The 26906-nt window shown below is 41.0% G+C and overlaps 1 protein-coding gene and 1 long non-coding RNA gene across 2 annotated transcripts; both read right to left on the reverse strand.

Moving 5' to 3' along the window:
- Positions 1–6855: 6855 nt before the first annotated feature.
- On the reverse strand, positions 6856–8613 carry LOC125513019 (uncharacterized). Its single transcript, XR_015609024.1, has 4 exons — positions 8300–8613; positions 7730–8179; positions 7109–7167; positions 6856–7020 (listed from the first exon to the last, which is right to left on the reverse strand). It is a non-coding gene; the product is annotated as an uncharacterized LOC125513019 (long non-coding RNA).
- An 874-nt stretch (positions 8614–9487) lies between these two features.
- LOC147966659 (uncharacterized) lies at positions 9488–25646 on the reverse strand. The gene is made up of 3 exons (XM_087530909.1): positions 25471–25646; positions 25214–25334; positions 9488–10027 (listed from the first exon to the last, which is right to left on the reverse strand). Exons 1-3 carry the CDS (start codon positions 25644–25646, stop codon positions 9488–9490), a joined length of 837 nt encoding a protein of 278 aa, XP_087387035.1.
- Between the last annotated feature and the right edge of the window lie 1260 nt (positions 25647–26906).

Consider the following 26906-nt stretch of genomic DNA (forward strand, 5'->3'; position numbering starts at 1 on the left):
GACAGCTTAGGTTTCTTTCCAAACCATAATTCATACGGTGTCGTCTCAACGGATTTCGACGGAGCCCTATTTAAAGTGAATGCGGCAGTCTCTAAAGCATAGCCCCAAAAAGATAGCAGTAAATCGGTAAGAGACATCATAGATCGCACCATATCTAATAGAGTGCGATTACGACGTTCGGACACACCATTACGCTGAGGTGTTCCAGGCGGCGTGAGTTGTGAAACTATTCCACATTTTCTTAAGTGTGTACCAAACTTGTGACTCAAGTATTCTCCTCCATGATCTGATTGTAGGAACTTGATTTTCCTGTCACGTTGATTTTCAACCTCACTCTGAAATTCCTTGAACTTTTCAAAGGTTTCAGACTTGTGTTTCATTAAGTAGATATACCCATATCTACTCAAGTCATCAGTGAGGGTGAGAACATAACGATAGCCACCGCGAGCCTCAACACTCATTGGACCGCACACATCAGTATGTATGATTTCCAATAAGTTGGTTGCTCGCTCCATTGTTCCTGAGAACGGAGTCTTGGTCATTTTACCCATGAGGCATGGTTCGCACGTGTCAAATGATTCATAATCAAGAGACTCTAAAAGTCCATCTGCATGGAGCTTCTTCATGTGTTTGACACCTATGTGACCAAGGCGGCAGTGCCACAAGTATGTGGGACTATCGTTATCAACCTTACATCTTTTGGTTTTCACACTATGAACATGTGTAGTATTACGTTCGAGGAAGAATAAACCATTCACCATCGGAGCATGACCATAAAACATATCTCTCATATAAATAGAACAACCATTATTCTCGAATTTAAATGAGTAGCCATCTCGAATTAAACGAGATCCCGATACAATGTGCATGCTCAAAGCTGGCACTAAATAACAATTATTGAGGTTTAAAACTAATCCCGTAGGTAAATGTAGAGGTAGCGTGCCGACGGCGATCACATTGACCTTGGAACCATTCCCGATGCGCATCATCACCTCGTCCTTTGCTAGTCTCCGTTTATTCCGCAGCTCCTGCTGTGAGTTACAAATATGAGCAACGGCACCGGTATCAAATACCCAGGAGTTACTACGAGTACTGGTAAGGTACACATCAATTACATGTATATCAAATATACCTTTGGTGTTGCCGGCCTTCTTGTCTGCTAAGTATTTGGGGCAGTTCCGTTTCCAGTGACCCTTCCCTTTGCAATAAAAGCACTCCGTCTCAGGCTTGGCTCCATTCTTTGACTTCTTCCCGGCAGCTTGCTTGCCGGGCGCGGCAACTTCCTTGCCGTCCTTCTTGAAGTTCTTTTTACCCTTGCCCTTCTTGAACTTAGTGGTTTTATTCACCATCAACACTTGATGTTCCTTCTTGACTTCTACCTCTGCTGATTTCAGCATAGCAAATACTTCAGGAATGGTCTTTTCCATCCCCTGCATATTGAAGTTCATCACAAAGCTCTTGTAGCTTGGTGGAAGCGACTGGAGGATTCTGTCAATGACCGCATCATCCGGGAGATTAACTCCCAGCTGAGTCAAGCGGTTATGTAACCCAGACATAGTGAGTATGTGCTCACTGACAGAACTATTTTCCTCCATCTTACAGCTGAAGAATTTGTCGGAGACTTCATATCTCTCGATCCGGGCATGAGCTTGAAAAACCATTTCAGCTCTTCGAACATCTCATATGCTCCATGTCTCTCAAAACGCTTTTGGAGCCCCGGCTCTAAGCTGTAAAGCATGCCGCACTGAACGAGGGAGTAGTCATCGGTACGTGCCTGCCAAGCGTTCATAACGTCTTGTTCTGCAGGGAGAACAGGTGCGTCACCCAGCGGTGCTTGTAGGACATAATATTTCTTGGCAGCTATGAGGATGATCCTCAGGTTCCGGACCCAGTCCGTGTAGTTGCTGCCATCGTCTTTCAGCTTGGTTTTCTCTAGGAACGTGTTGAAGTTGAGGACTACGTTGGCCATTTGATCTACAAGACACATTTTAAATATTTAAGACTAAGTTCATGATAATTAAGTTCATCTAATCAAATTATTCAATGAACTCCCACTTAGATAGACATCCCTCTTCTAGTCATCTAAGTATAACATGATCCGAGTCAACTAGGCCGTGTCCGATCATCACGTGAGACGGACTAGTCAACATCGGTGAACATCTTCATGTTTATCGTATCTTCTATACGACTCATGCTCGACCTTTCAGTCTTCTGTGTTCCGAGGCCATGTCTGTACATGCTAGGCTCGTCAAGTCAACCTAAGTGTTTGCATGTGTAAATCTGTCTTACACCCGTTGTATGTGGACGTTGGAATCTATCACACCCGATCATCACGTGATGCTTAGAAATGAACAAACTGTCGCAACGGTGCACAGTTAGGGGAAACACTTCTTGAAATTATTATGAGGGATCATCTTATTTACTACCGTCGTTCTAAGTGAACAAGATGCAAAACATGATAAACATCACATGCAATCAAATAATAATAGTGACATGATATGGCCAATAGCACATAGCTCCTTTGATCTCCATCTTGGGGCTCCATGATCATCTTGTCACCGGCATGACACCGTCATACTCATCGACATGCAAGTTGTGATTCCTTTTACAATAGCATGAACATCTCATACATCACATATAGATCATTCATCATTCATCACAACTTTGGCCATATCATATCACAAAGCACTTGCTGCAAAAAACAAGTTAGACGTCCTCTAATTGTTGTTGCAAGTTTTACGTGGATGAAGTAGGGTTCTAGAAAGAACGTTTTCTTACCTACGTGAAAGCCACAACGTGATTTGTCAACTTCTATTTACCCTTCATAAGGACCCTTTTCATCGAATCCGCTCCAACTAAAGTAGGAGAGACAGACACCCGCCAGCCACCTTATGCAACTAGTGCATGTTAGTCGGTGGAACCGGTCTCACGTAAGCATACGTGTAAGGTTGGTCCGGGCCGCTTCATCCCACAATACCGTTGAAGCAAGATAAGACTAGTAGCGGCAAGAAAGTTCACAACATCTACGCCCACAACAAATTGTGTTCTACTTGCGCAAGAAGAACTACGCATAGACCTAGCTCATGATGCCACTGTTGGGGAACGTTGCAGAAAACAAAAAAATTTCCTAGGGTTTCACCAAGATCCATCTATGAGTTCATCTAGCAACAAGTGATTAGATGCATCTACGTACCTTGTAGATCGCGAGCGGAAGCGTTCAAAGAACGGGGATGAGGGAGTCGTACTCGACGTGATTCGAATCACCGAAGATCCTAGCACCGAACGGACGGCACCTCCGCGTTCAACACACGTACGGAACAGCCACGTCTCCTCCTTCTTGATCCAGCAAGGGGGAAGGAGAGGTTGAGAGAGATGGCTCCAGCAGCAGCACGACGGCGTGGTGATGATGGAGCTGCAGTACTCCGGCAGGGCTTCGCCAAGCACTATGGAGGAGGAGGAGGTGTTGGAGAGGGAGAAGGAGGCAACCAAAGGCATGGGTAAGAAGTCCTCCATCTCCCCACTATATATAGGAGGGCCAAGGGGGGGGGCGCCGGCCCTAGGAGATCTAATCTCCTAGGGGGGGTGCGGCCAAGGGGGAGGAATCCCTCCTCCCCAAGGCACCTAGGAGGTGCCTTCCCCTCCTAGGACTCTTCCTCCCTTGAAACCCTAGGCGCATGGGCCTCTTGGGGATGGTTCCCTTGGCCCATGTAGGCCAAGGCGCACCCCCTACAGCCCATGTGGCCCCCCGGGACAGGTGGCCCCACCCGGTGGACCCCCGGGACCCTTCCGGTGGTCCCGGTACAATACCGATGACCCCGAAACTTGTCCCAATGGCCGAAATAGGACTTCCCATATATAAATCTTTACCTCCGGACCATTCCGGAACTCCTCGTGACGTCCGGGATCTCATCCGAGACTCCGAACAACATTCGGGTTACTGCATATACATATCCCTACAACCCTAGTGTCATCGAACCTTAAGTGTGTAGACCCTACGGGTTCGGGAGACATGCAGACATGACCGAGATCGCTCTCCGGTCAATATCCAACAGCGGGATCTGGATACCCATGTTGGCTCCCACATGCTCCTCGATGATCTCATCGGATGAACCACGATGTCGAGGATTCAAACAACCCCGTATACAATTCCCTTTGTCAATCGGTATGTTACTTGCCCGAGATCCGATCGTCGGTATCCCAATACCTCGTTCAATCTCGTTACCGGCAAGTCACTTTACTCGTACCGTAATGCATGATCCCGTGATCAAACACTTGGTCACTTTGAGCTCATTATGATGATGCATTACCGAGTGGGCCCAGTGATACCTCTCCGTCATACGGAGTGACAAATCCCAGTCTTGATCCGTGTCAACCCAACAGATACTTTCGGAGATACCCGTAGTATACCTTTATAGTCACCCAGTTACGTTGTGACGTTTGGTATACCCAAAGCACTCCTACGGTATCCGGGAGTTACACGATCTCATGGTCTAAGGAAAAGATACTTGACATTGGAAAACTCTAGCAAACGAACTATACGATCTTGTGCTATGTTTAGGATTGGGTCTTGTCCATGACATCATTCTCCTAATGATGTGATCTCGTTATCAATGACATCCAATGTCCATAATCAGGAAACCATGACTATCTGTTGATCAACGAGGTAGTCAACTAGAGGCTTACTAGGGACATGTTGGCGTCTATTATTCACACATGTATTACGATTTCCGGATAACACAATTATAGCATGAATAAAGACAATTATCATGAACAAGGAAATATAATAATAATGCTTTTATTATTGCCTCTAGGGCATATTTCCAACAGTGTTGATGTAGAAGCCCTCCGTGATCAATGCCCCCTCCGGCAGGACGCCGGAAAAGGCCCCAAGATGGGATCTCACGGGTACAGAAGGTTGCGGCGGTGGAATTAGGTTTTCATGGATGCCTCTGATGGTTTGGGGTACGTAGGTATATATAGGAGGAAGAAGTACGTCGGTGGAGCAACGAGGGCCCCACGAGGGTGGAGGGCGCGCCTGGGGGCGCGCCCCCCTACCTCGTGCTCTCCTCGTGCTCTCTGGACCACGTTTGTTCCAAAACTCACGTTCCCGAAGGTTTCATTCTGTTTGGACTCCGTTTGATATTCTTTTTCTACGAAACTCTGAAATGGGCAAAAAACAGCAATTTGGGTTGGGCCTCCGGTTAATAGGTTAGTCCCAAAAATAATATAAAAGTGTATAAATAAGCCCATTAAACATCCAAAACAGAATATATAATAGCATGGAACAATCAAAAATTATAGATACGTTGGAGACGTATCAAGCAACCAACAGGGGAAAGGACACATATTATGGTTACATAGTGGACATATGGAAACTTGACTATGGACATGATTTTAAGGTCCCTTTGTTTCGGTGCAAATGGGTCAATCTGTCAGGAGGCGGGGTACAGGTAGTAGACCCACAGTACGGAATGACAACAGTGGACCGGAACAATCTTGGGTACACAGACGAACCATTCGTCCTAGCCAATGATGTGGCGTAGGTTTTCTATGTGAAGGACATGTCTACCAAACTGAGAAAAAGAAAAGATAAGGAAGCAAATACATCATACGATGAGCCAAATCGCCACATAGTTCTTTCAAGTAAAAGATACATCATGGGAGTGGAGGGCAAGACAGACATGTCTAAATATTATGAAAAGTTTCATGAAATTCCTCCCTTCAAAGTGAAGGCTGGCCCAAGCACCCTGTTAAACGACAAAGATTATCAGTGGTTACGACGCAATAAGCAAGGGACACGCGTGAATAAAAACTGAAGACTTTCTATCCACAATTATTCTAATGATGGCTTTGAGCACGCGAAGAAAAAATGAAATTCCTTTGTAGTAGATGAGTTTTCGTCCGAAACCCTCATACTTTGAAAGAGATTGTCCATTTTGTACACGAAGTGCATCCAGTTTTTGCCATAACCCTCTTAACTTTTTAGCACATGCTATGTGGGTGAAATAATGATACCATGCCAACTTTCAACCTTTTGAGAGTTCATTTGTAGTGCTATTCAATTTTAGGGTCATTTAGCTAAAAATAGTAAATGCATGAAAAATACCAAATGAAGTCAGAAAGGGTTGAAAATTGATGATGTCGCTTTGAATGATGCATGTTGAACGCACAAAAAGTCTGGAGTTAAAATAAGTTAAAAAATGAAATGCATTTGTAACAGATGAGTCTTCGTCCGAAACCGTGATACTTCGAAAGAGATTTTCCATTTTGTACACAAAGTGCATCCAGTTTTTGCCGTAACCTCTCAACTTTTTAACACATGCTATGTGAGTGAAATAATGATACCATGCCAACTTTCAACCTTTTCAGAGTTCATTTGTAGTGCTTTTCAATTTCAGGATCATTTAGCTCAAAGAATGCACTAATAGCAAAAAGAATGAACTAAAAAGCTTTTATAAAACTCTAATAGCAAAAAGAATGAACTAAAAAGCTTTTATAAAACTCTAATAGCAAAAAGAATGAACTAAAAAGAATCAATTAAATATAATATTCTTCAATAGCAAAAAGAATCAACTAAAAAGAATCAAAATAATATTAACTAAAATTATCAAAGTATTTTTTGTTACAAACTTTAATAGAAAACTAAAAAGCTTTTATAAAACTCTAATAGCAAAAGGAATCAACTAAAAAGAATCGATAAAAATAAAAATTATACAACTAAAATTATATAAAATTTATGAAACTAAAATTATATAACTAAAAACAACATATGCAAAAAATAACATTAAAAATTTAAAAACATAACATATATGCAAGAAAAGCCCACCTACTAGCCACCACGGCCTGCATACGACTAGAAACCCTAGAAATGGGCCAGGATGCAGGCCCGTAGTGCAGGCCCAATAGGGCGTTAGATAGGCATGTACTGCCCGGCGTTGGTTTTGAACATTCTTTCACGAACTTCCATGACAAAATGCTAGTTGCCTTGTAGCACATATAATTCCAATTTCCAAATGAGACCTACAAAATTATGAATGCATTAGCACAAGTGTGATGAGAGTTGTATATTTTGATATGGTCATCTGATGGTAACTGGGTGGTAGTATACCTTTAAGACATAATTGCATAATGAACACGAGGTTGTGGAGGTAGATGACCTCGACGGCTCTTCAAGACATGAAAATGAAGCATAATCTCTTTATCACTAATTTTGGCAAATATCTTGCGCTCAACAAAGCAAACCATCAAATCATTAAGCCAATCATCACCCATCTTGTTTCGAAGATCTATCTTTATAATATTCATGGCTAAGAAAACCCTCTCAACTGATGCAGTTGCCACCGATAATGTCAATGCAAGTCTGATGAGCCGATAAACCAATGGAAATACTAGATGTTGTCTACTTTGAACCAACTTGAGAGCAAGAGAACTCAAACAATCACAAGCCAAGAATTCAGTACTTCTTTTCATATATATATATATATATATATATATATATATATATATATATATATATGTTGAGTTGATCAGTCAATAGATAGCGCTCTTGTGAAGAGAAATCAATAGAGTAAATATTTGCAAGCTCAACTAGCTTATCATGATCAAAGTTGCTAAATGAGTCTCTAGGATCAAGGCAAGCAATGCACTTCAGCAAGCGTGTAGAAGTTTCACTAAATCGATTATTCATCTCAACTATGTTTCTATCCAACACCTCATTGAATATAGTTACCTTGTAATGATGGAGACAAGTAACCATTTTGCGTGATCTTCTTGGGTAACCCCTTGCTGAAATGTTATCATCCATATTGAGCGCTATTATATTTCTTGCAGCACAAAAGTTCCGCCAATGCTTGGAGGCTTTCTTAGTGAAGACATCATAGCCAAACTTGTCACCAATGCTTGGAGGCTTGAAAAGAAAACAATGGAAACAATAGGCAGATTTTGTCTCTTTACTATACTCTAGCCAATCATACTCTTTATACCATGCTTTTTTGAAGTTCCGCCAATCTTACCCAAAACGAGTACGAGAAAAATCATGACCATACAAATGCCCCACACCTTTCGACAAATATGCCCTTCTCATTTCATCTCTAATTTCTGGAGTTGCATACTCTTCAATTTGCTTGCGTGTGCCAGGATCAGGATCCACATCAGGTAAATTAAATGCCAAAGGAATGCCCTACAACATCAAATGACACCAAAACTGAGTGTAGACCACCCATGGCTATTTGCTATTCAACATTCCAAGTTTCCGACTAACATATCAAAGGAAGGATACAAGAAGACTAGAAGAGGATACCGGCCAGTCGTCGGAGTCATGTGGTCGCTTCCGGTTGGTTGATCTGGGCGCCGAAGCCACTGCCCTTGCCACACTCGTAGCTTCTTTGGCAGTAGCAGCCTCAGCTCCAGCTTCTTCGAGTTCGACAGCAGCAGCTATCCCTATCCAATCCACCTCTTCACCGGAATCCATCACCGGCACTCGGCATCAAGCAGATGCAGACGCCGCCCCCCGCGCCCGGGAACCCCTTGCCTCTGGCGGCGGCGCAGCACCGCAGCAGCCAGCAGTCTAGGTCATGAGCGGAGGGAGGGGAACGGATCGATGAGATTTCTGGATCGAGCGATTGGTTTTTTTCTGTTTGACGAGGAAAGGAGAGACGTCTGTTTGGGCCTGTAGAAACATAGCCCAGTCCACCGGCCCAAATCTCTCTCTCCCTCACGGTCACTTACCCCTTCGATCGTTGGCTGCCGCACGAATAGAAACGTCGCCGCCGCCGCTGTTCTTCTGATGAATCTGACGCGGTGACGCCTGCCGGAGGAAAGATAGGTAGGTGGGGGTCGATCCTCCGCCGCCGGCGACCCGGGGCGGCCGCCCCAGTTCACCCCAATGGTGGGTCCGCCACTGCGTGAAGTGGACGCTGGAACTATTCCAGCGGAACACCTGGACCTTTTTCTTTAGAATCAGTGAGCTTTATTAATCACCCGAGAGGATTACTACTCCTAGAATGACGTGCATGCTCTGTAAACCGAGACGGAGGGAGTATAATGTTGCCAAGAGTCTCGGCAAAGAAGGGGATATAGTTAAGCCATAAGCACCTACGCCTAATATCGATAGGCGCAAAGGTGCGCTGCTTCATTGGCATCCCTCCCGACAAAACTCGGTCGAAAACTGGAAAAAAAATTGCCCTCATCTCTTTATTTCCATGTACTAGCTAGTATTGCTCTGTCTCAGTCCTGATGTGGAACACCTAGACCTAGGAAGGACAAAAGCCATGCCGCGGAGGATGAAATTGCCGAATAATAATAGTCCAAAATTAAGTGGGTTCGACAACAAAAGAGGCTCCCCTTCTTCCATCGACCGACAACTATGGGCCGTGCGCCGCTGTAAAGAAGTGGTTCCAGCCGAAGTCGGCTTTAACTTCATTGATAACATTCCAAAAGTCACGTGCCCTTAAGGATTTTTTTTTTGAAAGGAACACAGTGCATTCTATTATATGGTACCACTGGGCAAATCGCCAGCAACAACACTTAGTACAGAGTCTGGTAGCTGTCCCGGCCAAGTTCCAGCTCCCAAATTAGCGCCATATTTAGCTAAACAGTGAGCTACAGAGTTACAGGCCCGAGGGCAATAAACAACACATACATCCGTGAAACCTACACACAACTGAAATTTTATATCTCTGAATATAGCTCCTAGAACCGCCAAATCATAATCTTCAGTTGTCACAGCAGTCTTCAGTTGTGCAGAGTCATTTTCCAACAATACGTTGTGGCATCCCATTTGACTTGTTGTGTTGATGGCATGCAACATTGCCAAACCTTCAGCTTGTAATGCATCCATTACCCTCTCCAGCTTGCCTGCACCAGCAGCCTTGACCTCTCCATGCTCATCTCTGATTACAAAGCCCCACCCCCCAGCACTGGAATCCTTTTCGAACGAACCGTCGGTGTTGATTTTCAAGATTCCGGGTGGAGGTGGAGACCATTTCTCTGCAGTTTGTGGCTTCACTTTTCCCTCTCCTTTCTTCCCCTTCAAAACATGCATAACATGGTAATTAATTGAGGAGCATATCTCATCAGAAGTTTTAATAGTATCACCCACATTTGCCCTGTTTCTCTGATGCCACCAACGCCAAAGAAGAATACATGTTTTAATTTTATCCTCTTCATTTAAGCTAAAAATTGTATCCATGAAGTTCATGGCATCATCACAATTTATTAGTTGCAGTCTAACATGTTCCAACAACGCTTTCCTCCACACCTCCTTTACCTTCTTGCATTTAATAAAACAGTGCCCACCATCCTCATCCAGTCTAAAACAGAGAGGGCATCGAGTATCTACTTTCATACCTCTGTTATCGAGTTTTGTTCGCATCGGTAGGCTGTGAGTAGACAAGCGCCACAAGAAATGGAGCACTTTGTTCGGGAGGGGCAGCGTCCACAACTTTCGCCAATTGAAGCCACCCACATCTTCATCTGCACTTGAGGAGGACGGTTCAGTAGTTGTTGTCATTGAACTCCTGAACCGATATGAAGCGTATGGCACCAAAGCTTGCCATAGCATATGAAACCTTAACCATGTCACCAAAGAAAATGACAAAAAACTATGCCCAAGCTTTGCCGACTACGTCCCAGCGGACGAAATCAAGGATGGTACAAACCAAAGAGGTCAGCTCCAAGATGAAGCACCACCATCTGTCGAGCGCCGCTCGTGCTATGGCAACAACCCTAACCTAAACTACTAGCAAGAGTTGCGGCACAATTATCCCCTCCTTCCCATCGGTCGCCTAAGCAACAAGCAAAGGGGTGGCGGATTCAGGGACTCACCTATTTACCTTGACGGGCATGTACCGACAAAGAGCTCATGTAATGATCTATGTAAAAAATCAAAATTTTAATTTCAATGAGTTTTGCTTCAATTTTAGCTTCTTTCAAAAAGGGTGCGTCCATATATATGGCTTTATGTGACTATCAGCCCAATTCCCTACAAATAGATGGCCCGGTCCAACACCGTCCACGGCTTACCACATGCAGCAAGGACATCAAATGTCTAGTATGGCAAGCGATGGACCTTTTTATCTACAATGTATATGCAATCGCTTGTTTTGCTAAAACAAATGTCATTTCCCTGCCTTTTCAAATACATGTTAAACTTTTTAAATACATTTTTGAAGTGTTCATATGTTTCAAAAAGATTTATTGTGTGATTGAAAAATGCTTATCATGTATTGTAAAAACTGTGCACATATTGATTAGAAAAATGTCAATCATCTATATAAAAACTTCACCGTGTATTAAAAATTGTTCATCGTGTATTTGGACAATGTTAACCTTGTATTTTTTTTAGAAATGTCATGTGTTTACAAAATGATGGTCGTTTATTTAAAAAACTATTCAATGCATATTTATAAATTTATCAACATATTATCTTAAAAATCACTGTGTATTAATTACAACGTTTTAATTAAATTTGAATTTTTTTCAAATTAATTTCCTAACTGTTCATCATTCATTTAAAAAATAGTATGCATTAAAAAGTATTCATCATGTATTTGAAAAATGTTCAACATGTATCTAAAAAACGTTTAATGTGTATTAAAAAAGTTAAAAGTGCATTTGTAAACACAAAAAAGGAAGATAGAAGAAAATAAAATTAGTAAAGAAAAACACTGAAAAACAAAAAGGAATACGATGCGAAATCTTGCTAAAACTTCCCGGACGGTTCTCGAAACAGCCCAAATCAAAATTGGGCCCGCCCACTTCATACGAGACTATAGGTAAGCGCCCCGTAGGTGTAAGCGAGATATAGCTCCCGCGTTTCAAAACCTAGAGAAAACGTATCCTTCTACAAGAAAAAACTATCCAAATCCAAACAAATGCACAGTAAATATCTGTAAATATCTGTAACTGAAGCCCAGATCCATTTCCTTCAAAAATGTTCATTGTGTATTTGAAAAATGTTTGACATATTTCGAAATCACCGTGCATTTGTAAAAATGTTTGACGTGTATGTGAAAAATGTTCAACCGTGTTTTAAAATTGTTCACCATGCATTTTGAAAATATTTATCATGCATTAAAAATATTCAGCATGTATTTGGAAAATGATCAAGATGTATCTGAAAAATGTTTAACCTGCATTTTTAAAATGTAAAAAAAATCAAGGGAAAGGCGGAAATGAAAAAAAAAAACATCAAATCGGTGGAGAAAATGATGAAAAAGAAGAAGAAAATATCGCATGGAATCTTCCTGAAACTGCCATAAGGTTCCCAAAACCGCTCAAAGAATGGTTGTTGAGAGGTTCGAGGCCGGAAATTGGCAATGGCTCCTAGGTGCATATGCGTGTGATGGATAGTACCTGGTGCCTAATTTCATGGTATTTTTCTTGGCGCCTACCACAGGAAAACCCCTCCTTTTGGGAGGAAATCAAATGAGTAAAAGTTTCTGCCGACTCCCCTCAAGGAACCACTCACTACTCAACTTGAAACCACGGACCTACCTCCTGCTTTTGACTTTCTTCTTTGTCCCAATTCATATCCCATTGTCTGAATACACATTTTGAAAAGTTGAAAATTCCGAACAAAAATCCCGCGTGTATATCCGGACATTCTTTGTGCGTGCACAAAGTTTTTGGTGAAAAACAAGGTTTTTTGTGGCTTATGTAAAAAAGACAATTTCTGATGCTTCATTACAACTATTCATTTTGCATTTCTTTATCTTTTTTACACAAGCCACAAAAAATGTCGTTTTTCACCGAAACTTTGTGCATGCACATAGAATGTCCGGATATACCCGCGGGATTTTTGTTCCGAATTTTTCAACTTTTCAAAATGTGTATTCAAACAATGGGTGTATATGTAGATAATGTACACTTTATTGAGCCAGACTAAAGGTTCCTAACTCCCCTCTCCCTGACCCTGTTTCTTCCCAGCCAGCAGCACCGCGGCCGCCAGGGCTCCGCGCGAATTCGCACTGGTGACAGGTTTTTTCACGCGTGCCCGTCCCTCCCGTCCCTCGCGTCGCCCCTAGGGCGACTCGGGGGATTCTAGGGTTTCCCCCTGCCGCCTCCCCCACCTTCCCCACCCCCCTCACCGCCACCGGAGACGACCGCCGGGAAAGCCCGCGCGGGCGCCGGGGAAGGTGGCGGTGGGGTCTTCGGCGCTTCTTCGCGGAGGCCATCGGATCCAGGGCGGCGGCCCCTGCTGGCGTGGGGTGCGGCGTGCCTGAGGGTTCGGCCGTGAGGACAGCGAGCCGCAGGCGTGCCAGATCTGGAGGTATTGCCCCCTCCCTCCATGCATCCCTTCCCAGTCCCCGGTTCGGTTTGGATCTTGCCGGATCCACCTTCGGTGTGTTCTGGTGGAGCAGATCGGTGTCCGGGGGAAACCTTGGCCGCCTTGGCTGGCCGGCAGCGGCGACGCTGCTTTTTGGCGCCGCTTTCCTCCTTGGGGGCGCTGCTGAGAGCACCATCTCTCCACTCCGACCCATGTCCGGGTGAAAGCCCAAGATCCGATGCGGATTGGGCGTCGGCGGCGCCCTGTGCACCGTAACCTTCCTGGAGGCGACGCCAAGGACATTGGGATCGGATGGAAGGGTCTGCAGGTGACGGGTGGGGGTGTGCTGCCTCCTTTTCGGTGGAGCGGTGTTTCTTTCTACATATTCTTGGTGGCGGCTCTTGGCGGCATGGAGCAGCGGAGGCTTGGCGTCAGATGTGTGTTGACGGACACGCGCAGGAGGTCGACGCTGTCTGGCGTCGTGGTGGCGTCGGCGGCAGCGAGACCGGGCAAGGCCGGTGCAACAGTACAACTTTAAAGATGGATATGTGGCAGGTGGCTGTGGCGGCCTCATACCCGGCAGGCGTCCTGGTTGAGGAGCACGCCGGACTGGTGGGTGCCCATACCCGGCAGGCGTCCTGTTTGAGACCTCAGGTCTTAGATGTTAGGTTTGGCTGCGAGATCTGTTTGGTATTAGGCCCAGACCATCAGCGCCCCTTCATCAGTTAGATAGGAGTAGCGACAGAGGTTGTGAAGATGGTGGTTTTGGTCTTACTGTTGTACGACTTTGTATATCTTGTGTTAATAATTAATAAATTGGCCGTATGCATCTTTTAGATGCAGAGGCCGGGGTATTCCTCCTTTTCTAAAAAAAATGGAAGCAGCAGCGCTCTGTCTGTAACCCAAACTGTGTGGAAGCACAAGTTAACAACAGTCACTGGTATGAGTCACACAATTGACTTCCCTTTTACGTACGTACTTGTTTGAAGACGACCTGCTGACTCATCCTTGTATGTTCACAAGGTTCACTCACTCTCAATTAATTTTGTAGGCTGTGTTTAATAAATCAATCATCTTACATTTTCATTCTTGGGAAGTGCCACTTTTTTCTTTCCTCTTCCCTGTATTCCTGAATCCTAAAAGCAAGAGCTCGTCTCATGTAACCATACAAGCTTAATATTTGGTCCTGCAACCGTCCAGGACTGTGCAAGCATGAACCATGTATATAACATCAAATCATCGTGCTAGAATTCTAAAGCGGACCGAAACTCTAAATTTGGTCTGAAAAATCGTCTGTTCACGGCAAGTCCAATAGTTGAGCTATGTTGGCCATGAAAATTGCATAGCAACATCTTTGAAAGGCCGTAAAATTCACGGCAAGTCCCTCCTGAATTCTAGAGCAGCCTGCAACTGCAACTCAGAAATTAGTCTGAAACCCTTTTCAAGAACAATTGGTCTGAAACCTCATCTGCTCACAGTTCAGTAGTGGGCGAGGCCACTACTGTATGTGTTGGCTAAGATCTGCATGGGAACAATTTTTGCAAGGCCAATACAAATCGCATGGGAAATGCCTGGGATTGATGTTGAGCATCTCCGAGTAGCACAACTCGACATGTCCAAGAATTGGTTCAGTAGCATTTTGTCGATACCTAAGCCCTGTACGTCCACTCTCTGCGTCTCGCCTGGGACCGTCGAACACGTACGTACAGCTTCTGTACACTATTGTACTGCACCCCATGCGTGCACCCTGAACTCCTGACCTGACCCTGCATCTTCCTCTGTACCTATGCACCCTCAATTTTGCACTAGCTATACCCTAGAAAGAAAAAAACTTTGTACTAGCTATAATCAAACTGCAACAAACTTGATTACAAACATTCAGTTTTCTCGTTGATTGTGTCAAACCTTGATCCATGGAGGTACTCGATCGATTCCGTTAGGCACTCAGGCAGGCAGCAGAGGAAGAAAACAGAGCGACCGGCAGCAGCAGAGCACGAGAATGACTGGCTGTTGCCAAGTGCCGAGTTGATGCAGATGGCCAGAAGTTCAATGCTGGATAGGATACTTCCTGCTGAATCATTTCCCTATGTACACTACATCCCAAATCTCACGCCCCGCTTACATCTCTCAGACTGAAACCTGGTAGGTGAAGCAGTTTAGAGTACAGCAGTTCAAGCTACAGTGGAAGAGTTCAGAGTATTGGAGTGACAAAACGTTTCAACTCTGAAACCTGAGAACAAAAACTTGTGTCCAGCTGTTTCACCTTAAATAAATGGATGGTCCATTAAACCAAGTTACACACGAGTACACAAACAATAGGGAAACTTCACCTGGAGGTGAACTTAATAATTCTTAACAATAAATCAATGCAACAAATTCTGATACAAGATTTCCTGAAAACAAAATAGTACCAACGCCACTTCTCCTGTGACGTCTTCAGGTTCAGGCATCACCACGACATTCCAATCAAGGCAACAGCACACCTTCGTGTTCTTGCGTTTAACAGAAAGATCCCCTGAATAGATGAAGGGAGAACATGTCACATCTAAGCGTCTGAAAGGTTGCCTACAGAAAGTGTTGTCCGAAATTAAATTGTTGATTATGATTAATACCTCTTGTGTTGGTAGTGAAATGTCAGGATATAACAATTCTCTGACAGCTGCTAGCTCTCTTCATTGCCGGTGGAGCTCTCTTCCTTGGTGCAACTCTCTTCCATTTCACCCCAGATAGATAGCCTGGGATGATTGGGATGGCTATTTGCCTCATTACTTATGGCGGCAACCATATAGCCTCACAATCCCTGATGGTAGCTTCGACATCTGAGTTCCCCTAAAGCTCAAGTACTTCAGTTGACTAGTAAGATGCCCGTGCGTTGCACGCAACACCGAAATGCATTGATCCGGGTAATCTCATGTTTAACAAATATCGATAGGTTTCTTCGGATATTCATTCTTCTCTAGAGCTCACAAGCATATAGGTGAATAGTAAATGTAGGAAAATAGATTTAAAAAAATATCTTTTGCAAACAAAAGCGTTCAAGTGTTCAACCTGCATCCAAAACTTTATGAAGAAATAACACTTATTGTGCTTTGCAAAAAATGATCTTCAAAAATTATTTTTTGAGTATCGATTTTGTTTATTTTTTCTAGACAGCTATGAATGTAACTCAGGATGACTTGGAAGGAGGCAGAGGAGATGGCGAGGAGGAGGGGGTCGTGGTGGTGGTTGGCAATGCGGCCCAAGCGAAGGCATGAGAGGCGTTGGGGGCAGACGACACCAAGAGCAGCGACCTCTCCAGGTTCTTATTTTGTCATGAGATGGCTAGATGAGGTGAGAGGCAGGGGGTTATGTTATGTACAAACGAGTAGTGGAGTGCGGGGGGCTTTTTGTAAAACTGACATAGTTTGTCTCAGATGCGTTGGATGTAAATCGAACGGTTGTAAATAAAGGATGGCAGGCACACCATCATCATCAACTCAGCTTTTTGTAAAAGTAGAGAAATAGTTTAGCTATACCATTCATATCATACTCATGCAGACTCTCACAATCTTTATATTCTAGTACACGCAAAGCTTGACACCGAACAAGTCTAGGCAAGTGTTTGATACAAGTTGATGCTATCACTGTTAGAGATCGTATCATGGTTCAGCTCTTCACTCGCCAATATAGATGCAAGCTCTTGGTCAATATACTGGATTCATAGTCGCCGAATAAGACCACCACGCTTCGCCAAATCAGTTTGACTGTGGACTGCCAAAGAGAGGAAATTGTCTTCAGCCGATTTTGAAATAATGAGCTCAAGCATCATATCATGGACTTGACAAGCACGAGCCTTTCTATCATAGCCAATTTCCACCGGTTGGACCATGCTTTTATTAATTAGCTCATAGAAGTGGTTCTCGGCAACCTCCTGTTTGCTCTGTCCACGCTCTTTAGAGATAAAGCCTTCTGCTATCCATCGCCTCACTAGAATATCACTCTCGCAGACGGTGTTTAGGTCATACAGATGATTTATATGTTGAGTCGGACGTCGCTGATAGTTAGTCAGAGGATACAGTGTCAGGTGGAGCTTCTAATGCTCAAAATTCTCTTATAGCACAACGTGTACAGAGACCGAGAAAAGAACCAGATCGTTATGGACATTGGGTCACGCCAGTGGTGCTTGGGAACGATTTTTAAAGGATCCCCTTCGCTGGCGAACGATCGCCAGGAGGGGTAGCATTTGGGAACGATTTTGCTGGCATATTTAGTTGTGAGGAATGGCACTTTATTCAGAGCAATATGGCAGCTACTTTTCTTTAAGTAATATGGCAGTTACTGTCAGAGAAGGCAATTTTTCATTTAGAACTGCCACCGTTTGAACTCATCATAGAAGTAAAACTGCCATCAAAAGGGGTATGTTTGCCACCCCTCTCCCAGTGAACGTCCGCCAGATAAGATTTCTGATTTTAAATATGTCCGCATTTTCTTAATTGTGGTTGTGCCATTTAAAAATTGTTCACAGTTTTTAAATAAATGTTTGGACATTTTGAAAAAGAATCACAAGAGTAAAAAAATAGTGTTATTTGAAAAATTGTTCTGGCTTTTTTTAAATAAATGTTCATATGTTTTAATATTCCTACTTAAGTGGATTGATTTTCTTCCTCCTTGAGGGGAGTTGCTTCTTTGTTTCTTTGTAATTATTAGGTATAGTGCACCCCTTCTCTGTATAGCCTTCTTTAGAGTCTTCCCTCTTTTCTTTATTTCTTTTTTCTTTCTTTCTTTCCTCACCTTGAGGAAGCCCTGTATGCCTTTTTGCCTTTATTAATAAAATGCTGTGGGGTGCAAGCCCTGCAGTCTTCATGGTCAAAAAAATATATTAATATAACTAAAAAGTGTTTGGTGTATTGAAAATATTGTTGTGTAATTTTAAATAGAGTTACCCTGTACTTTATAAAAATGTTGATCTGCAAATTTTAAAAATGTTAATGCAGTTTTGAAAACCATGTTTTTTAAAAGTGAAAGAGAAACGGCAAAATATAAAAAGTATATGAAGTTTGAATCACGCGCGGATTGAAGCTATGCAATGGGCCAAGCACCACTACACTGGCAGACTTTTCATTGAAACATTTACCACTGCAGCCTGGAATATTTGGAAAGAGAGAAACAACTTAATATTTAAGCAATTCACACCTATAATCAGGGCTTGGGCTGAAAGGACAAGGCTGATTTGACTTGGCTAAAATATATGATTTCACAGAGCTTAGTGATTATATAACTGTTTTTTTTTCAAAATTGTAACTAACTATTGCTTCTGATTTTGTGCCGAATGGAGGCACACCCCGAGCACGAGGAGACTCGTGTGCTGGTGGTTCCGAACCAAAAAACTATTGCTTCTGATTTAGCTCTCTATATGATTTTGCTTTTATAAGGGGATTCCTTTCCTCTTCCTTATGTAAATTTAACTTTCTGTGTTTTCTTAATGTAGCAACAATAGAAGCCTCTCCTACAGTTTAAAGCTAAAAAAGGTATATGAAAAACAGGAAGAAAAGGAAATAGTAAAAAAAATAGAAAGGAAAAAAACGCAAAAAAGACCAAACCCACATCTCTTACCCGCAAACGACGGGCAAACAAACCAGATCTACCGCAAAAAAACCTGGATAAGGTGATGTCCTTTACTAGCCATGACCCATGTTCGGGCGAAGTCGGCGACTCTGTGCTCTATGCCGCCATAGGCGGTATTTCCCATCCCATGCTCACCACATCAATTTGGCGATCAAACCCACACTGAATGTGCACAGCATCGACCCATTTGCAGCTGACTCTTTTTCCTTTTTACCATTTCCTGTTCTTCGGCTTGGTTTCTACAGTTTTTTCTTCTTTCATATTTATTATTTTCCCCTTTTTCCAATTTTCCTGTTTTTACATATTATAATTTATTACAATTTTTTTAAATCATAAATATTTTTCAAACTCCGTGTAAATTTCTGAAATGCACTCATATCTTTAAATTAACATTTTCTTTCATGATTATATTTTTAATTATTGAAAAAAATATGTATTGCTAAAACAATATTCAAGCATTTTTTTATCTCGGCATTTAAAAAATTAATGTATTTTTTATCTTTAAGCATTTAAAAAATGTTAATGTAATGAGGAAAAACTATATTTTTGTTAAAAATACTGTTTTATGAAGAAAAAAACTCATATGAAAATGTGGCAAACCAGATAAATATATTGGAAAACCAAAAACAGAAAGGAAAAAACGATGAAAAAACGAAAATAAAATGGGAGAGCTAGGAGGAGGAGTGACGCAGCAGCGGCAAATAGGCGCTCTTGTTGTTGCGGCAAATACGAGTCAGTTAAGTCGCCTTCTATTGTACAGCCTAGACTGTGTAGAAGCCATACAATGGGCACTGGTGTCAGTTTTACTTATGGTTATTTTCCTAGTTCGATTCTGCTGCTTGTGATTCGATCGACTGTCACACGACGACCTCATGGCTCATCCACAAGGTTTCATTCATCTCCAGTCACTTTTTGTAGATTCTGGTTAGTTCATCTTCTTGCAACGCCGTTGTTTTTTTTCTTTTATCTCCCTAGAGGTCTGAATCCTGAAAGCAGAAGTTCATGGACCCAGAGTCCAAGTTGGTTTTCAATCGTACAAATTTCCTAGTTGTTTTTTCTTTTATCTCCCTAGGGCCGACGCTGCTGCTGTTGCTGCCGCATATGGAGCGGCTGGGCGGCGCGCAGCTGCAGCTCGTGGTGGCCACGTCCGCGAGCAGACTGTGCCGTGCCGGTCCCGGTCCGGGGACGGACACTGGACGTCCAACCGATGCAAGTGCATGCATGCTCATGGCTGAGGCAAAGGCAGCCATTTATTCGCATGTGTGCATGGACAGGGCTTTATTGTCCTGCGTGTACGTACGTGGGAGTAGTATTTATGGCCTGTGTGCACGGGCAGGGCAAACCTAAAGTGGATTAAATCTATGAGGGGAGGAGAGATCGATCGTAGGACGCACTGCAGTGATCACCGTTAGTGCAGTGCACTGGATCCAGATCCAGGGTACGTAGCGTACGTGCACCTTGTAGCTACATTAACTCTCGTTTCTGAGAACAAAATAGTTACATTAATAACTTGGTGAAGAAAGTTGGTATATGGGCTGTGAGTGAAGTTTCCAAATCCCAACTTGTTCAGTGCCTGCTCTGGCCGTGCATGACACGAGAGGGCAGAGTACCATCGTGTGCACTGCCCTCGGCCAACATGCATCTTTGCACGTGCTCCTGCTTGTGCTGGTTTTCTCAAGTCAGTATGCGTTTTTTTTTCTTTTGAGACACTCAAGCCGGTATACGTGCGCTGACTAGTGCTCTCCTCCAAAAGAAAGCAGTCAAGAAAGAAAATTGTCCCACTGACCGCTGAGCCGCTCGCAGCTCGAAACCTTTGCTGTGCTGTGAGAACTCGGGGAAAACAACAGCACTGGCTTCTTCTGTTTGTTTCTTTTGAAAAGTCTAATCATTTCCTTTACGTGGAAAAAGTGAGAAGATGGGTAGATTATTATTTATTTTTTTGCGGGGGAGAAGATGGCTTGGGCATCAGGTTGGCACGAGATGTGTACCGGTAACAATAACATTTAGCTATATGTAGGTTGCCTGATTTTTAAATTTAGGCAAGTTATTTTTCTGACTGTCGATTCATTTGTCAAGATTTGTGCTGTTTTTTTTTGTCTTGTGTTGTTTCATGGCTTCTTAGCATGATTTTTGACTTGCCCTTGTTTGAGGCAACTCAATTTTTTCATAGGTTGATTTTTGACATGCCCCTATATGGGGCAAGTCAATTTTTCTTTAGGTTGGTTTTTTTACTTGCCCTTGTTTGGGGTAATTCGATTTTTTCTTAGGCTGATCTTTTTGACTCGCCATTGTTTGGGGTAAGTCGATTTCTCTATTGGGTTTCAAGCCCGTTACAAGTTGCATATTTTGTTTGTTTGTATGCGTTTTGCTTTTACTTATCTTTATATTTTCGGTCAGTTTTTCTTTTTTACATGGGTATTTTTTGCATGAGTATTTTTAACACCATTTTAGCTATATGTAACTCGCCCAAAAATTGATTTCCGATCAGCAATTTTTTGGGCGTTGATTTCTGCTTTGAGATTCATGGTCCTTTTTTCTATTCTATTATGTGAGTTGTTCTGGGGTGGGTTTTTTTCGACTAACCACCAAATATTTCGGCCGGTTAATCCTAAATGGGCTAAAGCCATTACCAGTGCGACCAAGTCCTCGCCTTTCTCGGTTTGTTATTTTTTTTATTTTTTTTCTTTATTAGTCAATTTTTCATTTAGTTTCTAGGCATTTTTGGGATGTTGGGTGTGTGTAAATGTACGAAAACTTACATTATTATATTAATATTCTTTGCACACTATAAAAAACTGTAATTTCAATGCAAAGTTGTGTGCAAGTTTTTATTAAAAAATATTTTTTCTTCTTCTTCTTAAAGTGTAATACCAATGCCGGAGTTCATTGTTCCTTATAAAAAATATTTAATTTCTTTCTTCTTTGAGGGTAATATCAATGTCACATATTCATTCCTTCTTAGAAAACTTTTTTTTGCAAAAATTTCACCATTATATGTTTATTCTTGCATATTTGAAAATAGTGCAATTTTTTTGTTTATTTTGTGAAATGTGTCATTGTTTGATTTCGATTTTGTTTTTTCTTACTTCTTAAAGGGTAATACCAATGTCCATAATTCATTCTTCTTAAAAACATAATTATTTTTACTTCTTTTAGTTTTTTTCTTTTTCTTTTTCTTAAAGGGTAATACCAACACTAGTTCATTGTTTCTTACAAAACATCATTATTTTCATTTGCTTACGTGTTCGTTTGATTTTCTTTATTGTTTAAGGGTAATAAAAATGCCACTAATCAGTTCTTCTTAGAAAACTTCATTTTTGGCAAATTTCACTATTTTATGCTTATTCTCGCATATTATAAAAAGCTCAATTTCTGAGTGAATTGCGTGCAAATTGTTTCATTAATTGTTTTGGTTTTTAAATTTTCTTTCTTTTTAAAGGGTAGTATCAATGCCACTAATTCATTGTTTCTTAGAAAATTTTGTTATTTTAATTTTGTTTTAGCTTTTATTTCATTTTCTTCCTCCTTAATTAAAGGGTAATACCAAAGCAGATAACTCATTTTTTCTTAGAAAATTTTATTATTTTGAATTTGGTTTTATTTTGTCTTCTATAATGGTAATACCAATGCTACTAATTCATTCTTCCTTCGAAAATCTCATAATTTTGATATTTTTAAAGTTTTTTTCATTATCTTTCTTCTCAAAGGGTAATACCAAAGCCACTAATGTATTGTTTCTGAGAAAACTTTAGTATTTGTTTTTTTCTTTTTTTTTCATTTTCTTCTTCTTTAATGGTAATACAATTGCCAGAGTTTCATTCCTTTTCAGGAAATTTTGTTTTTTCTGAAAATTGCACTATTATATGCTTACTAGCTAATTGGTCATGCGTTGCAACGGGGCATATGTATTCCTTTTTATTTTATTTTAGTTACTTTTTTATTTTCTTTCTTCTTTAAGGGTAATACTAATTCCACTAATTCACTGTTCCTTATAATATTTTTTATTTTGATTGAATTTTATTTCATTTTCGTTCTTCTTTAAGGATAATATCAGTGCCACTAATTCATCGTTCCTAATGAAACTTTATTATTTTGATTTTATTTTAGCTTTTATTTTATTTTCTTTCTTCTTTAAGGGTAATAACAATGCCACTAATTCATCCCTCCTTAGAAAACTTATTTTTCTATGAAACTTTCATTATTATATGTTTACTCTTACATATTATAAAAAGCAATATTTTGATTTAAATTATGTGTAAACTTTGTCATTATTTGATTTAATTTTTATTTATAAAACTTTCAGTATTAAAAAGCGTAGTTAAAACCATGTTAGTTAAAAAATTATGGCATTCACTTAGGAAATATTGTGTGGTTGATCATTATTTGATTCATTTATATGCATTGTAGCCCGTAGCAATGCACATGCGTTCTACTAATAACATCTTAACTATGTGATTTTTTATTAATTGCCCAACAGTAATTTGTCTACCCACCGTATGCTATTGTTTCGACAGAGAAGACTCTAGTGAAAACTATGGCCAATGGGTCTACCTTAATCATATTGATTAAACAAAAAATACTTTGTTGTAACTTATTTAATTTTATTTTCTTTTACAATTTATCTATCTATAACTATCAGATTTAAACCTTGCAAGTAAAGAGTTCAAGGGGATTGACAACCCCCTTGCCCGTGTTGAGTGCAAGCATTTGCTCTTGTGGGTGCAAGTGCTGCTTGACTCGGTTTTGCTTGGTGCTCCTATTGGTTCGGTAACCTTAGCTCTCACTGAAGGAAATACTTATCTCTACTGTACTGCTTCACCCCTCCTCTTCGGGGAAAATCCCAACACAGTTTACAAGTAGCAGGAAGAATTTCTAGCACCGTTGCCGGGGAGCTTTCATCAAAACTATATAAGTACCTTTACTCAAATTATCAATTACTTTCTCTACTTTTTATTTTCCTTTTTATTTGCCTCTCTTTTTCATCTCCCTCCACTTCTCTAAAAAACCGAAAAACACAACAAAATAGTTTACTTTGTGCTGGCTTGCTTTACCAATATGGCTAGTACTTCGCTTGTTGCTTGTACACTCGAGAATGAAGTACTTAATTTTAAACAAAGGGAGGAGAGAGTTTAAAAGTTGCTTGGTATATGATTTGCCATGCTCAAAATAAATCAACTCGTAAGCAATCCACTATAGTTCTTCTTCGTAATTTTTATGTGGGTGTTACTACTTGGTATAGATTTGTGTTTGACACTATTACCGTAGGGAAATTCTTGAGTAGTAACCCTTATGATGCTTTCAATGCTTGGGAAATTTAGTAGGATAACCACCTATTACTATAGATGGAACGACATTGACTTTGGAAATGTTATGCGAAGATTAGAAGTTATTGAAAATAAAATGGCCACTATTGAACATATTGAGAGTCTAGATAAGAGGGTCCATAGTCAAGTTATTCGATTTAGCTCAAAGGTAGGAACCATATTAAAGATCTTAAAAGCGAAAGATCCAATAATTATTGAAAGAGTAGAACAAAGTCACATTAGAATTGACAACTTGGATGAAATCATTAATAATTTGGGTTCTAGTTTTGCTTCTATTAAAACTATTGAGAAAAATCTTCTTAATAAGAATCCTAAGTTTATGTATGTTCCTAAGAATAAAGGTGCCACATCTATTACATACCACCATAGTAGACGACCAAATCCATTTATAGAGTATGAACGCAACATCACTTCCAACACAAACATGCAGGAATCAACAAACCAAGTAGCTAAAACCAGACAAAGGGAAGTACATGTTGTTTATTTGGCGGCAAGTGTAACTGTTTCGACTCCATCTCCTTCAGTAGCGTGCCCAACTGACAGTTGGCAAACAAATCAGAAACATAGCAACAATCTTGAGGGCTAATAGTTGCAGTTGCATCCAAATGGAAAACTTTTTATTTAGAATGTGCTCAATCTTTTGCCAATTCGGATCATCAATTGTTAAACAATAGCACATGAGAAATGTGCATATGTGAAGGAAAATATTAACAAATATATCAAAGATAAAGTTGCCATTCAGTTTAAATTTCTACTAAGCAGAAGTAAGATGGAAATGAAATTGACATGCATGAGAGAGCAAAGTCACAATACTAATACCACCTTGTCCAACAGGTATTAAATTAAAAAAAATCCATGCATGTCACATTACGTGGGTTCATCTCATAGTACACACACACACACAGGATTTCACTAATAGTCTTACTACTCTTTCACATCACATTTCCTTCTCTCACTTCTTCTCATCCTCCTCCTCCTCCTCCCTCTTCTTCTTCTCCTCCTCCTCCCTTTTGTCCACATCGCTTATTGCTCTAGCATGAATCTCAGCTAGACTCTGGTCCTTGCGCCTCTCTATGTCCTCCTCCCTCTTCTTCTTTTTCTCCTCCTCCTCCTCCTCCTCCTCCTTCCTCTCTTGATTCCTTATGGCACGAGCAAGAATCACAGCAAGCCTCTGGGACTTACAAAATTCTTCCCACTCAGACCCATATTCTTCATCATGCATACAAAAAATAAATCCATACAATACACGTAACTATTGGGTGCTCGTCTGCGGACCTGGTTCGATTAAAGCGATCTTCCTTCTCTCTCTTGCGCCTATTCCAGTCGATTTTCTTCTGCTCCCATTCCGTAGCAAGCTCTTCCATGGCCCGCTTCCGATCATCATTGTTCTTCTCTTTGATTGTCTGCTGCTCTTTGATGTATCCTAGCAGCTCATAACTCACATGGTTCATTCCACCAGAATAATTTGACCAAATTCAGCCAAAAGAAATGTACGTGGAAGAAGTGTAAGTCATCCTAATGCATGTAATTAGAGGAAACAAAGGAGGTGTGTGCTACTTTTGCTTATGTGCCACACCGTTACCAATATAGTTTATATTGAACTTTAATATTTTATATAATCTTTTGATCATAGCTACATTTTAGTGAGTATATATATTTCCAATTCTTAGTTAGCATAGCTAACACATAAAAATGATGCAAACAATCATTTGTATTGGCATTTGTATTTTAATACATATCATTGACAAGTAGACTTAAATTGTCCAACAATTAAGATTTATTTTGTTTCTTCACTTCTCTGAATATCTTGAAATTGGAATCCCTTAAATGGAGAATAAAAATGAATAAAATTGCATGCCTTTTGAATTTATATTTGACAATTGCATGAATAACATAGTGAATACGTGTATTTGTATGTATGTGTGCATGTGTATTTTAAGTAACATCCTTTGATATTATTTTAGATATTTGTAAAAAGTCTGGACTAACAAATATCTTAATAGTGGTTCTAGTGTATTATTAGGTAAGAAAAATTGTAAAAAGTTCTAGAGTATAAGTTAAACTACTGGCATGATGTTTTACCAAAAATGTATATATGAATTTAGAGTGCAAATTGGATTTACATTTTTTCTGAATAATAGTGGTTCTAGTGTATTATTAGAGTATAAATTAAACTAATGGCATCATGTGAATTCAGCTCGTCCTTCTCGTCGCGAGTGTTTGCGCGTGACTTTGTGAAAATGGGTGTTGTGATTTAAAGTTGTCATTTCATCATGTGTTTGTTGGATCGTTTCAGTGTTTAGTCAGCATATCATTACAGACAAATGCTCCTAGGGAACAACGAAATACTTGTAGTCCCTTTTGGGAGTTCCATGTCGCCCCTTTCTCATAGTCTCTGTTTGAGATCACGTGGCGGCGGTGGCACAGCCTCGAACCTTCAGTTCCGGCAGCTGGTGCTTGTGGCGACGCTGCTGGGGCCAGTGGGTGGAGTGGGGCGGTCGCCGACGGAGAAGCGGCGACATCTGTTGCGGCTGGCACAAAGTCTTCGAGGTGATACCGACATTGCTGGTCCCAACTTTTATTCTATGCAATTGATTAGTACGAAATATGTTCAGTAGATTACCGGAGTTCAGTATCCTCTACTGCCAGCAAAATTTCCAGTGAGTTCCTTCAGATTTCCATGAAATTTCATTTGAACTTGGGACATGTTT

This window comes from Triticum urartu, chromosome 6A (assembly GCF_056163025.1).
Source record: "Triticum urartu cultivar PI428250 chromosome 6A, HENAU_Tu73, whole genome shotgun sequence".
Lineage (NCBI taxonomy): Eukaryota > Viridiplantae > Streptophyta > Magnoliopsida > Poales > Poaceae > Triticum > Triticum urartu.

Excerpts from the sequence above, each read along its gene's own strand:
- LOC147966659 (XM_087530909.1), bottom strand. The coding sequence starts at position 25,646 with ATGAACCATGTGAGTTATGAGCTGCTAGGATACATCAAAGAGCAGCAG. Across the intron at positions 25,335-25,470 it reads GATCGCTTTAATCGAACCAG|GAATCAAGAGAGGAAGGAGG; the intron begins GTCCGCAGACGA and ends TCGTGCCATAAG. Across the intron at positions 10,028-25,213 it reads ATGCTAGAGCAATAAGCGAT|GGGAAGAAAGGAGAGGGAAA; the intron begins GTGGACAAAAGG and ends CATGTTTTGAAG.